General features: G+C 34.5%; 2 protein-coding genes across 3 annotated transcripts in view; both read left to right on the top strand.

Annotated features, from left to right (window-relative positions):
* The first annotated feature begins 590 nt into the window (after positions 1–590).
* Positions 591–9,292, top strand: LOC111480453 (probable LRR receptor-like serine/threonine-protein kinase At1g53440). Of its 2 annotated transcripts, XM_023125499.1 has the most exons (24): positions 599–911; positions 2,186–2,354; positions 2,456–2,527; positions 2,613–2,681; positions 2,771–2,842; positions 2,925–2,996; positions 3,492–3,563; positions 3,646–3,717; positions 3,819–3,890; positions 4,003–4,074; positions 4,155–4,226; positions 4,329–4,403; positions 5,029–5,094; positions 5,229–5,288; positions 5,382–5,420; positions 5,507–5,556; positions 6,053–6,411; positions 6,506–6,701; positions 6,837–6,974; positions 7,550–7,668; positions 7,788–7,998; positions 8,093–8,330; positions 8,415–8,565; positions 8,645–9,290. In XM_023125499.1, exons 1-24 carry the CDS (start codon positions 794–796, stop codon positions 9,047–9,049), a joined length of 3,039 nt encoding a protein of 1,012 aa, XP_022981267.1. In that variant the 5' UTR covers positions 599–793; the 3' UTR covers positions 9,050–9,290. The 2 variants fall into 2 exon arrangements, with proteins under 2 accessions (XP_022981266.1, XP_022981267.1); XM_023125498.1 differs by having other exon boundaries at positions 591–911; positions 8,093–8,565; positions 8,645–9,292.
* Positions 9,293–10,683: 1,391 nt separating this feature from the next.
* The window catches only part of LOC111480458 (probable LRR receptor-like serine/threonine-protein kinase At1g53430), a 9,144-nt gene continuing 5,531 nt past the window's right edge, over positions 10,684–14,296 (top strand). Inside the window, exons 1-14 of the mRNA XM_023125507.1 lie at positions 10,684–10,845; positions 11,635–11,800; positions 11,967–12,038; positions 12,144–12,212; positions 12,308–12,379; positions 12,478–12,549; positions 12,693–12,764; positions 12,857–12,928; positions 13,065–13,136; positions 13,229–13,300; positions 13,513–13,584; positions 13,691–13,768; positions 13,922–13,987; positions 14,136–14,198. Of these exons, the coding sequence (XP_022981275.1) occupies positions 10,740–10,845; positions 11,635–11,800; positions 11,967–12,038; positions 12,144–12,212; positions 12,308–12,379; positions 12,478–12,549; positions 12,693–12,764; positions 12,857–12,928; positions 13,065–13,136; positions 13,229–13,300; positions 13,513–13,584; positions 13,691–13,768; positions 13,922–13,987; positions 14,136–14,198 (1,124 nt within the window). The 5' untranslated portion in view covers positions 10,684–10,739. The remainder of the gene's footprint in view (positions 10,846–11,634; positions 11,801–11,966; positions 12,039–12,143; positions 12,213–12,307; positions 12,380–12,477; positions 12,550–12,692; positions 12,765–12,856; positions 12,929–13,064; positions 13,137–13,228; positions 13,301–13,512; positions 13,585–13,690; positions 13,769–13,921; positions 13,988–14,135; positions 14,199–14,296) is intronic.

The raw sequence follows: 14,296 nt of genomic DNA, 5'->3' as shown, positions 1-14,296 counted from the left end.
AAAAAAAAAAAAAAAAAATATTAAACTAAAAAAAAAAACACTTTTAAACATTAAAAAAAATAAAAAATATTTCTAAATTTTACAAAGTAATATTAAAAAGTTTAAAAATAATCCATGAAATATCCATAGATAATATTCGTATATTTTACCAACACTATTAAAATTAGTTTTTTTTAAAAGTTTTTGAGTATTATTTAAACTTTTAAAATTTAGGGAAATTTTAAAGTAAAAAATTATGAGTTTTTATTTTTATTTTTAAATTAGCCTAAATTATATGATATTATACCGTAATGAATAAAATTATATATACTTAATATTTAGTTTTTCTTTTATAATTATAATTAGTTTCATAGTCTATAAATATATTATAAAATAAAATTTAAAGCGTTAATTAAATTAGAATCCAACTTCTATACAAAAAGATAAAAAAAAAAAAAAAAAAAAAATTAAATTTACTCGAGTATAAATTTTAATTCAATCTAAAGTTTTAATAAAAAATAAATATACTTCCACTCAAAATAGATATTTCCAGAAAAAAAAAAAAAAAAAAACTAACTGTCGGCGTCTTATGCCTTTAATTTGGCAAACATATATTTCCGACATAATTCTTCTGTTCCATCAGTCACATTAAATCCCATACTTTGAATTGAATTGAATTGAAGTTTGTATTTTCCTTCTCATCCTTCAAATTCCATTATCCCTTCCTTCCTTCTCTCTCCCTCTCTCAGTACTGTTCTTTTCCGTTGATGCTCTGTTTCTCTGCTCGCTGTGTTCGACGGTCGGAACTTGGGACATGGATTTCAGGGCTTCCAATTTTTCGAATCGTGTTCGTGTTCTTGTCTTTGGGTTTCTCGTTTTCAATTTCTTTGTCGGATTTGGATCGCACGCTCAGCCTCTGCCCGAACAAGAAGGTACCCTGTTCTTTTCATTTGCTCTGCTCTGTTTTGATTTTCTATTCGGAGTTGAAATTTGATCTGTTTTGGTCTGTTCTAGTTGAAGAATCTGTGTTTTTCTGTTGGGTTACTGGGAAAACGTACGAGGAAACAACACGAAATTCCTTATTGCTCTGTTTTCGTGTTTCCTGTTTGGTTTTAACTGCAAATGGAAACTTTCCGACCTGCTCTGTTTTCCGGAATTCTGTTTGGTTGCCGAGAAACCTTCCATGGAAAATATCCTGACATAAATATCTCATTAAAATATGTTTTATATTCCATTTTTGGGTTTTGAACGAATTTTTTTTGAAGAATAATTATCTTTTTTTTCCTGCTAATTCAACTTGTTAGCAATAAATGTATGGGAAAAAGATAATTATTTAAAATGATAAATAATAATTTATAACAATTATTGATTATGTTTAAGCATATTCAACTTTGTCGACGTTCCTCTTATTCAAATAGTCAAACTTTGACTTTCTTATCCGTTTGTAATATAATTTAAATTTGGTCCCACGTGTGGTTCTATTAAGTTAAGATATTTTCTTTTTTCTTTTTAATGATGAATTAGAAAATTTATTAGTTAATAGCATTGAGATATTCTTCTTCACCAGCTAAACGGTGTCGAGGACAATATTACATTATTGTCACGAACTCACTCAAATTCTCGTCCCTACCCTTATAGACACACACAGAGCATAAAAATGTTTATTTAGTCTATAGGAGACGAGAGTGAGAGTGACCGTGACAGTGAGAGAGAGATTTTTCTCAATCAACTAAACAGAACTCGAGACAATATTATATTATTGTCCCGACTTCACCCAAATCTCCACCCTAGCTCAATATATAAACACATACTTTCTAAATAAATAAATAAATAAATAAATTTTAAATATAAAAAAGTATGAATTATTATTAAATTTATTTAAATGTTTTATTTTTTTTAATGTATTAAAAAAATGAAAATTACCTCTGTATATACATATACATATATATTTAGATATACATGTACATGTATATATATACATTTACATGTATACATATACATCTACATATATACATATACATGCATATATATATATATCTACATAAATATACATGCATACATATACATATACATCTATACATATACATATACATCTATATACATACATATACATATATATATATATATATATAAATCAATCAGAATAAGATTGAAATAGGAAGATTTATACTTGTAATATATTAAACGAATGATCTGAATGCAACAGTGAGAGCCCTTCAAGCAATATCCAGAGAGTTAAGGAACTTGAACTGGAATGTGCACCAAAATTCCTGCATTAATGGCGATGGATTTTCCAATAGAATCATCGACGGTACTGATATTCTGCGAGAGGTTAACTGCACTTGCACCGCCACCGATTGCAGAGTCACTAGCATGTAACGATCTTCACTTTCTTTTTGAATTTAAGCTCAAGTTTCCATTTCAGATCACCAACGAAACGCGTCTGATACTTTTTCGACTCGTTTTCTTACTACAGTCGGCTTAAGGGCCTCAATCTAATAGGAGCTATGCCAGCGGCATTTGCAAATCTTACTCGGTTGCAACGGATGTAAGTTCTAATCATTCCTTATAGAATCATCTTGACATTTGAGTTTTTCATTTCAGTACTAAGATACTTCTTATAAAAAACGCAGCGATCTTACTCGCAATCTAATATCCGGATCAATCCCTAGAGAGTTTGCTCGGATTCCTCTTGTTGATCTGTAAGTTATTACATATAATGGGGATTAATTTTTCTTCATTTACGAATCCATGGAGCTTGGCAAGCTCATTTTGAATCTGTTATGTGTAGATCCATGTTGGGTAATCGGCTAAGTGGTTCAATCCCTCCAGAAATTGGTGACATTGTCACACTTGAGCATCTGTAAGTCATTTAACTATATTGATTAAATTTCATGTAGTGAAGATTTTTAGAGGTTGATGATGAATGAGATTTACATTTGTAGGGTTTTGGAAAACAATCTCCTTGGAGGGAATCTTCCCGAAAGCCTCGGGAGATTGAGCCGCTTGCAAAGATTGTAAGATCCGTACTTTTCGATTTTTTGAATGATTAAAAAGTGAGTTTAGAATGACTTTCGTGAGTTGGGTTTTTGATGGGTATCTGAACATCGCTTTCCACTTGTTCAAACGTCATGTTAAACTTATTAGGATCGCGCAGCAACGCACACACTCGATTTAGATGAACACAAAAAACAGAGAGAAAATGTAAGGAGGAATATTGGCTAGAGGTTTATATGGATTATTCAAGTATGTACCGTTGGAGAGAATATGGAGAATGCTGAAAGTACATTTTCAAAGAACTGTCTAAGGAGTATATATATGATTCAGTTTACTATATATCGTTTTACCAGATATACTCACCTATTATATATAATTTTACTGTGTAACTACGCACCATTTACTTTATGTCATTTACCCTATATAGCTTTATTGTGTATAACCGTCGAGTAACCTATAAATATAAATAAGCAGCAATCTCCATTACCTAACAAATCTGTTTTCATTATCGACAGGCTTCTCAGTGCAAATAACTTCACAGGGCCGATTCCAAACTCTTATGGAAGCTTGAGGAACTTGACTGATTTGTAAGTTATTCTCAAGTTCATCTTAATTTTTTTTTAAGTTTCTGAGTCCTCCAAAATTTCTTATTTGTACATGTTGTTGCAGTCGGATAGATGGAAATAATGTGTCAGGAAAGCTACCCGAGTTTATTGGCAATTGGACCAAACTTGAAAGACTGTAAGTATCTGTAATATCCTAAAAATTACAGGTTGTTACTAGAAGACTTAATAATCTATATCTAGCACACTCTTAGATTATGTATAATTGTCGATACACAGGGATATACAAGGAACCTCGATGGAGAACCCGATTCCTCGTGGCATATCCGAGTTGAAAAACTTAACTGAATTGTAAGGATTCCTACACTTCACTACTTAACATTGTTGTTTAGCTTAGTGATATGAAGAATCTGTATTAATTTGGTGAATGATTTCTAATGTAGCAATGTTTGTTCTTTCTCAGGAGGATAACTGATTTGAAGGGACCAGCAACAAGTTTTCCCAATCTGACTCAATTGACATCTTTAGAAGAATTGTATGCAAAACTTATAAATTGTTGATTTCTTATAAGCCTTCCTGTTAGATTGATTGGTTTTAACTCTCTTTTCTAATCAGGGTCTTAAGAAATTGCTTAATCGAGGATCGTATTCCAGAATATATTGGAACGTTTATCAGATTAAAAACTTTGTAAGTTGCTGAAATTCATTTTTCTTTTCTATGAGCATGTTTGTTTAAATGTTCTTGGATGAGTTCATGCCATCTGACAATGGAACTTTTGTTTTTCTCTAGAGACCTAAGCTTCAACGAATTGAGTGGTCCAATTCCAGACACATTTCAGAATCTTGCCGGAGTTACTCGGTTCTTGTAAGCTCATATTCATAGTGTACATATATATCGTTAAATTACAAGTTTGGTATCTAAACTTTCTGGGTTGTGCCTAAAGTGTGAGATCTCACAGAAAAATTCTTTATAAGGGTGTAGAAACCTCTTTCTAGTATATGCATTTTAAAATTGTAAGGCTGATGACACTAAAGCAGACAATATTTCCTAGCGGTGGAGACTGTTACAAATGGTATCAGAGCCAGACACCAAGCTGTGTGCCACTGAGGACACTGACCTCCAAGGGAGGTGGATTCTGAGATCTCACATTGGTTGTAGAGGGGAACGAAACATCCCTTATAAAGGTGTGGAAACCTCTCCCTAGTAGACGCGTTTCAAAACCATGAGGCTGGCGACGATATGTAACGGGCTAAAGCGGACAATATCTGTTAGCGGTGGACTTTGACTGTTACAAATAGGCTCTTAATCTTTCGAGTCTACTTCAATTTTGTATCTAATAGGTCCAAAACTTTTTAGAAACAAAATTGAAAGTTCGTAAACGAATTCAACACATTTTAAAAGTTAGACATGACTCCACAAGTTTAAGGATTATATTTTTTGCTTAGCCCATGACATGCAAGGTGATAAATGAAATGATTTCTTGATGTAGGTTTTTGACCAACAACTCATTAAGTGGCCAAGTACCAGGCTGGATCTTGAGCAGTGAAAGGAGCATGTTAGTATAAACTCTATGATTCTCTGTTCAATACGAAAGTCTTATACTACAAAATCTTTCTTCAAATTATGTAAGCTCTTATCTATCAACTGCTCTGTCTGCTCCTGATGATGATATTATAAAATCTATTGCAGAGATTTATCTTACAACAATTTTACAGGGTCCCCAGTTTCTAGTTGTCAACAGTCTGATGTGTAAGCCATTTCATATCTACCATTTCTGTGGCGAAAGTTCTAATATTTGTAGTTCTACTTCTCTGATATATCTTATTTCATTGTTGTTTACAGGAACTTGGTTTCAAGTTATTCATCTGCAATGAATGAAACGTAAGAGAATTTACCTACCATATATGACAACTTTTTTCTTTTTCTAAACTTCATGTGTCGTAGGTTCTAAAGTCTCTAATTTGCAGTGTTTCTTGGTGCTTGAGGAAGGATCTCCCTTGTCCTATAGGAACTCGATGTAAGTGAAGATGAATGATATTTTTACCTCTTTCGGAAAGGTAGCATTTTACTAGTAGCTATTGGTGTTAAAGAGAACTGATGACCCAAAAAAACCTATGGGTTGGATTTAGTTGAGTTTAAATAAATGAAAATTTTATGGTTGGTTTGTAGGTTCCCAATGATAAAAATATACGTACAAACGTCTTAGTCAAATTTTACTTCATTGATTAATTTGTTAAGATTGTTATTCTCCAATAATCTTAGTTCATGTTTATCCACTTCTTTGTTAACAAAATTTTAAACAAGTGACCATAATAACTCAACCGAAATGTTTTGTGATTGGATTGAGTTAAAGTTCTTGAGGTTCTTTAAGTTTGATAAATTTATGATTAGAACAATTGAGTTGGTCTAAAAGGTACCTCAATCTAATTTAACTCGCAAACTTCTACGAGTTGCAGCCATCAAATTCCTGATTGAACTACATGTCTGATACATGGCTTTAATTGCTCTTGTAGTTCATTCCTTGTTCATAAATTGTGGAGGCCAAAGAATGGAGCTTGATGGTAATGCATATGAAGAGGATGTAACTCTAGGTGGCAAGTCCAATTTCCTTTCCTTCTCAGACAGATGGGCTTATAGCAGTACTGGTGTTTTTCTGGGAAATGAGAGTGCTGATTACAGAGTAACAAGTAGCAATGCTTCTATTCCGAGCATCTACCAAACCGCTCGACTCGCACCTCTTTCGCTCAAGTACTATGGACTTTGCTTGAGAAGAGGAAGTTACAATGTGAAGCTTCACTTTGCTGAAATAATGTTTACTGCTGACCAAACATTCAGCAGCTTGGGAGAGCGCATATTTGATATCTCCATTCAAGTGAGTGAAAAATGGAAAGATATTTGGTATATTTCTATGCTTAGCGTAGGAATAGAGTAATCACTATATTAAATTTTGTATCAATTCTCAACAGGGAAATTTGGTTAGAAAAAATTTTAACATATTGAAGGAAGTTGGAGTTGGTGAGAGCTTTACTTTGGAAGAGCCTAATATTTTGGTCAATGGGAGTACGCTGGAGATCCACTTATACTGGGCTGGTAAAGGAACAACGGCCATTCCAAGAAGAGGGGTTTATGGACCTCTGATATCTGGGATCTCGGTGACACCAAGTAAAAGTTTTCTTCTTTTGTTTTGTTAGTCATTTTTTTGGTAACTTCTAGAACTTTTGTGTACTGGTTTTTTCTCTTTCAATCATTGAGATTCTATCAGTTCTAAACGGTTGCTATGCTCTTCTGCTATTGTAGACTTTGATGTGGATACTGGAGCGCTATCAGCTGGAGCTATTGCTGGCATTGTTGTTAGTAGTTTTGTGTTTGTTGTGTTGGTATTGGCTGTTCTTCGATGGAAGGGTTACTTGGGTGGAAAGGACGCTGAAGACAGTGGTAAGATACAAGTGAATGGAAACCAAAGAGCTAGGCTAGGGAGTTATTCAATGTGAGATCCCACATTGGTTGGAGAGGGCAACGAAACATTCCTTATAGGGTGTGGAAACTTCTTCTTAGTAGACACGTTTTAAAACCGTGAGGTTGAAGGCAATACGTAACGGGCCGAAGTGGACAATATCTACTAGCGGTGGGCTTGGGCTATTACAAATTGTATTAGAGTCAGACACCAGGCGTTGTGCCAGCGAAGAAGTTGGGTCTCCAAGGGGGTGGATTGTGGGATCCCACGTCGGTTGGAGAGGGGAACGAAGCATTACTTATAAGGGTGTGGAACCTCTCCCTAGTAGACACGTTTTAAAACCGCGAGGCTGACGACGATACGTAATGGGCCGAAGTGGACAATATCTACTAGTGGTGGGCTTGAGCTGTTACATTCAAATTCAAGTTCATACATGTGTCCATTTTGTTTGACTTCTTCAAAGACAAACTGAATCATTTTTAGTCAACTCTATGTGGAATATTTTGTTTAGCTTATAAATTCCTTTGATAACAAATCTGCAATCTTTTGTCTACAGAATTGAAGGCACTAGATTTAAAGACGGGCTATTTCAGTTTGAGACAAATCAAAGCAGCCACCAAAAACTTTGACCCGACGTATAAGATAGGTGAGGGAGGTTTCGGTCCTGTATACAAGGTAAGCTATGGAAGCGCTATCCTCTGTGCTCTATGTTGCATCATTGCCTAATGTCCTATCATCTTTCCTGCAATGTTGTTTACTTTGTAATCCAACATAAAACCAAACATATGTGGCAGGGTGTATTGTCGGATGGTACTCCAATTGCTGTAAAGCAGCTATCCTCTAAATCAAGGCAAGGAAACCGAGAATTCGTCACTGAGATCGGCATGATATCTGCATTACAACATCCAAATCTTGTTAAGCTTTATGGTTGTTGTATCGAAGGAAACCAATTACTGCTCGTATATGAGTATCTAGAGAACAACAGTCTTGCTCGTGCCCTTTTTGGTAAGAATTTTAGATGTGCCTGTCATATTCGTAACTTTTTTTAGTTTCTAATTAAGGTTATTGGTTATAATATGTCATGGTTTTCATTTTTAAGGCTCTGATGAGCAACGACTACACTTGGATTGGACGACACGAACGAAGATATGCTTGGGAATAGCAAAGGGATTGGCTTACCTTCATGAAGAATCTGTGTTGAAAATTGTTCACAGAGATATAAAAGCTACCAACGTGCTACTTGATAAAATTCTGAGTGCCAAGATTTCTGACTTTGGGTTGGCTAGGCTTGATGAGGAGGAGAACACCCATATTAGCACAAGAATTGCAGGCACAATGTACGTTGATCTCTATCTTCCTAATGTCGATTTGTTTACTCATTGTCTTGATAGCGATAATTATATTACCGTCTTACCTTCCAGTGGTTATATGGCTCCTGAATATGCGATGAGAGGTTACTTAACTGATAAGGCAGATGTTTATAGCTTTGGAGTTGTGGCGTTGGAGATTGTTAGTGGGAAAAGCAACACAAATTACAGGCCAAAGGAGGAATTCGTTTATCTTCTGGATTGGGTAACTGATTTTCTTTTAGCCATTAGTCGTTTAGTTCAGTGTGGATGGTCTTACATATACTTTTTCTACTTGGTTGAAGGCTTATGTATTACAAGAGCAAGGAAACGTTCTGGAACTTGTTGATCCAAGTCTCGAGTCACATTACTCGAAAGAAGAGGTGATGCGGATGATTCATATAGCTCTCTTATGCACAAACCCGTCTCCGACTCTTAGGCCAACCATGTCCTCAGTGGTTAGCATGCTCGAAGGGAAAATTGCGGTCCAAGCACCGATCATCAAGCGCAGTGCAGTCGAGCAAGATGCAAGGTTCAAAGCCTTTGAAAGGCTGTCACAAGATAGCATATCAATGACTAGCATTTCGACATCATCACAAGGCATTCCAATGCAAAAAAGCACGTTAGTTGATGGGCTGTGGATTGACTCCTCTACTTCTACCCACAAGGAGGAGACCCAAGATTGTTCTTCAACCAGAAATCTGCTATAAATGAAAACACATTGAGTTTGATGCATTTTCTGTTTCCATTTCCATTCATATTCTTCTGTAGAGTGTTGGTTTTGTGTGCTGAATAGTTTCAAAGGTTTGTTTTAGCAGACACCGACACGGTTCATGTAAATTCTTGTGTCTTTTAGAAAATCATTAGCCACAGGAACTTGGTTGGCATGTTCCTCTCCTTCTGTAACTTTCTTCTTACCTTTACATACTCTTCAAATGTACCATGAAACAAATAGATATTAAGAATGTTCTTCTTCATGGTTCTCTTAATCAAGAGGTTTTTATGACTCATCCATGACTCATCACATGGGATGCTACATCGATTGGAGAGGGGAACGAAACATTTTTTATAAAAGTGTAAAAACCTCTCCTTGGAAGATACGTAACGGGCCAAAATAGATAATATCTGCTAGCGGTAGGCTTGAGCTGTTACAAATTGTATTAGAGTTAGACATCGAGCAGTGTGCCAATGAGGAAGTTGGATCCCCAAAGGGGTGGATTGAGAGAGTTCAAGGGTGTGGAAATTTCTTTCAAGAAGATACGTTTTAAAACTGTGAGGCTGATGATGATACGTAACAGGCCAAAGCGGACAATATCTGCTAGCGGTGGGCTTGAATTGTTACAAATGGTAATAGAGTTAGGTATCAGGCGGTGTGCCAGTGATGATCCTAAGCCCCTAACGAGGTGGATTGAAAGATCCCACATGTTCGAGAGGGGAACGAAGCATTTCTTATAAGAGTGTAGAAAATTATCTCTAGAAGGCGCGTTTTAAAACCGTGAGGTTGACGACGATACGTAACAGGCAAAAACGGACAATATCTGCTAGCGATGGTTTTGGACTATTACAAATGGTATTAGAACTAGACATCGGGCGATGTGTGGACGAGGATGTTGGGTCCCAAGGAGGGTGGATTGTGAGATCTCACATCGGTTGGAGAGAGGAACAATGCATTCCTTAAGGGTGCAGAAACCTCACCGTGAGGTTGACATCGATACATAACAAGCTAAAGCGGACAATATGTACTAACAGTGGGCTTGAAATTTTATGGTCGTCCCCAAAAGACTTTATATAGACTCAAGCAGACATCTCGAAAAGAAGAAAAGTTCTCATCATTTTACTAACAATACATGAGTTACTCCTTGAGACCTCAAGTTTCTCACACATTAGAAGAGAGAAGAAGTGATAACGAGAGCATTTATGACACAAGTAACTCACGTAGAGAAATATCTCCATCAATAATTGAAAGACTCAGAAGAACGTGTAACAATCAAGGTTCACCGTAGCAAACATTATCCGTTTTGGTCCGTTACGTATCGCCATCAACCTCACAGATCTAAAACGTGTCTCCTAGAGAGAGGTTTCGACACTCTTATAAAAAAAATACTTCATTTCATGTCCTCACTCTTACGAACAATTCAAGATAAGTAGCTAACATTGTCATGTCGCACAACAACGTCAGGGCCATTGCATGTCGAATCGGAATTGACAATTTTATTTTCTAGCTGAATCAAAATAATGCATTGAATGGTGGTTAACATACAAACAAACAAGTCTTCTCAAAGTCTTCTCATCCTTTTCCATAAATTCTCCATCTTCCACACATCTCTCTGCCCATTTGAACTCTTCTGATCTCGTTTTTGAGCTGCTGCTGCTGCTTTATTGTCTGTGTTTTTAAGGAACATGGATTTGAAGAATGTTGGTGTTCATGTTCTTGTTCTTGGGTTGCTGTATTTCAACTGCTTCGTTGAATTTGGATCTGATGCACAACCTCTGCCCCAACAAGAAGGTGCCACACACTATGTTAGCCTAAATATGTTTTTTCTTTTAATGTTTGGGATTTTTATTTTTATTTTCTTATTTTTTTTTATATAGTATAGTTAATTACTAGTTATTAAAATTACATTTTTTTTTTAATTTAAAAGGTAAAATTTAACATTTTCAATCATATAATCCTACCATCCAACTAAATTTAAATATCTATTAATTTTTTACCCTAAAATTTGTTTATTTATTTATTTTTTTGTTAAAATTTATTGTAAGCATAACACAATTGGAATAAGAATTATAATGAAAATAATATACATTTTATCCCGTTTATTCCTAAAGAGTTTATAATTTTAAAATTATCTCACACTTTTTAATTTATCTCACGATAAATTTTAAAATGGTCAATTTTTATTAAAACATTAGAAATTTATATATATATATATATATATTAAAGTTAAGAAATTTATTAGATATGTGACTTGACACCAGGAGTGTTTGTGGGTTGATTGAGATATTTTTTAGACTCAACTCTGTTGTTCGGGTTGTAAAATTGGATTTGTTGGTCATTTATTTATTTTTTTAATAAAATATATATTTATTTATTTTTAAATATTTAATTAGTATTTTCTCCTCAATAAATAATATTTTAATAAATATATGTATGGATAATTGTATGGCAAGCGTATATTTGAAAATTTATTGAAATAAATTTGTTGAATTTTATGAACAAATTTTAAAATTAGAAGTAATTTTATGACATTGGATTGGATAATCCTAATAATTTTAATTTTAAATAAAACAAACACAGTGAGCGCCCTTCAAGCAATTTCAGAAGAGCTGAAGAATTTAAGTTGGAATGTCCACCAGAATTCTTGCAGTAATGGAGACGGATTTTCTAACAGACTTATCAGTGCTACCAATATCAGAGAGGTGAATTGCAGTTGTAATTCATCTACTTGCAGCATCCGCAGCATGTAACATCCTTCTCTTCCTTCCTTTTAGATCTTATGCCCTTTTTTTTTTTTGTTTGTGCAAATCATCCTATGTTCATCTATGATGTTAATATCAATGTATGATCTATGAACATGTAGAAATGTCGATACGTTGATCAAAATTGATTATACTCTCTTTTTACCGCAGTCGGCTGAAGGGTCTCAATCTAACCGGAGTTCTACCGGCTGCATTTGCGAATCTTACTCGACTGCAGTACTTGTAAGTGTGTATTTGTAGCATGTCTTTTGAAATCATGTTTTTAGGTGAAACGATTGTTATACCAAAATTGATCCTGTTTAAGTTAATTTTTTCTTGAATAAACAGAGATCTGAACGGCAATTTGATAAATGGATCAATTCCTAAGGAGTTTGGTCGCATTCCTCTCGTTACTTTGTAAGTTCTCTTTTAGGGATTTGAGTAAACTGATGTTGGTTCAATTTACTTATGAACTTCATCAGTTTGATCATAATTCTTTTCGTTTTGTTCAGTTTTATGGTGGGAAACCGGCTTAGTGGTCACATTCCTCAAGAAATTGGTGATATTGCTTCGCTTCAGGAACTGTAAGCCAACAGTTTTATACTTTATGTTTTGTAATTCATGTTTTAATTTACATTTATGGTTAGTGGATTTGATGAGTAATGGGATTCCACGATTACAGGAACTTGGAAAATAATGAGCTTGAAGGAAATCTTCCTGAGAGCTTCGGCAAACTGAGCCAGTTGCGAAGATTGTTAGATATCTTTTTTTTTTTCCTTTTTATTTTAAAACAAAAGCTATGGCTGTCTTTACAATGTCCTCCTACAACCTTCATTTTCAGAGCTACGTTGGTTTGTCTGTCTGTTTGACTTTTACCATTGATGCTACTCATTGCAGACTTCTTTCTTCAAATCATTTCACAGGCTCCATTCCTGATTCTTATGGGAACTTGAAGAACATGACCGATTTGTATGTTATAAATATCTTGATGGGCGTCCTTTGAACTTTTCTAATTCTTGTTTTCCACAATTCTTAATTTTACATGCTCTTCAATCTTGCAGTTGGATAGATGGAAATGATTTATCTGGAAGACTACCTGAATTTATTGGCAACTGGACTAAACTTTATAAACTGTGAGTAGATAGATATCGTGTTTCTATATAAATTATATAAATTCATTTCCTGTTTTATTTATTTATTTGTTTTTGCAAAATCTACTCTTGCAATATTATCAATTCACTCAAGTATAATCACAATCACTCATTGTAGTCGTATTCAAGGAACTTCCATGGAGAATCCCATTCCTCGAGCCATATCCGAGTTGGAAAACTTAACCGAATTGTGAGCTTACTTCGATTGTAATTGTCATTAATATAGTAACATCAAAGAATGTATATCGATTTAAATAACTGTTTGTGTTTCCCGTTTGCTAGGATGATAACTGATGTGAAAGGGCCATCCACAAACTTTCCTGATTTGACTCGATTGAAACGTTTACAAATACTGTAAGAATAAGTTATAAATTGTTGATATATTAAGATTCATGTTCCGGTTCAAATATTTAGATTCACAGAGGGATTTACATGGTTTCAGAATAAAAAGCCCTTTATGAAATTTTTTTACGGTATTCAATGCCATAATCCACAAGTTTAAGCTTTTGGATTAAGGGATAATTTATGGAGATATTTTTCTAACCTCGGTCTTTTCTCCTACATAGGGTCTTAAGAAATTGCCTAATCGAGGATCGTATCCCACCATACCTTGGACAGATTAGTACACTAAGAACTTTGTAAGTTCCTTAAATTCAATTTTTATTGGTATATCATGTTTTTTTCCTATAAATAATGTACCACAATTAATATTGCTTGATGGAAATCATTTTTATCTTGCAATAGAGATCTAAGCTTCAACAGATTAAGTGGTCCAATTCCAGACACATTTCAAAATCTCGTTAATGCCTTCAAATTTTTCATGTGAGTTAATATTCCAACGTGACAACAACGCTCTGTTATTTAAAGCTATGTATTTGTTGAAAATGTTAAAGTATTAATATAACTGAAACTTCTGTAACTCAAGTTTGTGTTCATTAATGATTTAACAAAAAAAAGTGCAATCACTTGTTGTAGGTTCCTTAGTAACAACTCGTTGAGCGGTCAAGTACCGAGCTGGATTGTGAACAACCAAAAGTACATGTTAGTGTAAACTCTATACTTACAAATTCTGTATCCTTCAAAATACATAATTATATATTTTCATGTTGCTTGTGGCATGAATGGTTGAATTTGATTTTTATCTTGTTCTTCGCTGTTGCTAATGGTGTTATTAATAAGTCTGTTGCAGAGATTTATCTTACAACAATTTTACAGGCCCGCCTGTTTCCAGTTGTCCACAGTCTAACAATGTGTAAGCCACTGTATATCTCCATTACCGTCATAAAACTTTGAATTGCTGATGTATATTTACTGTAGACTGTAAAAAAAAGGGGGGGGGGGGGGGGGGGG

The sequence above is a fragment of the Cucurbita maxima genome, unplaced genomic scaffold (assembly GCF_002738345.1).
Source record: "Cucurbita maxima cultivar Rimu unplaced genomic scaffold, Cmax_1.0 Cma_Scf00006, whole genome shotgun sequence".
In the NCBI taxonomy this organism is placed as follows: Eukaryota; Viridiplantae; Streptophyta; class Magnoliopsida; order Cucurbitales; family Cucurbitaceae; genus Cucurbita; species Cucurbita maxima.
This window is presented reverse-complemented; position numbering and strand designations above follow the sequence as displayed.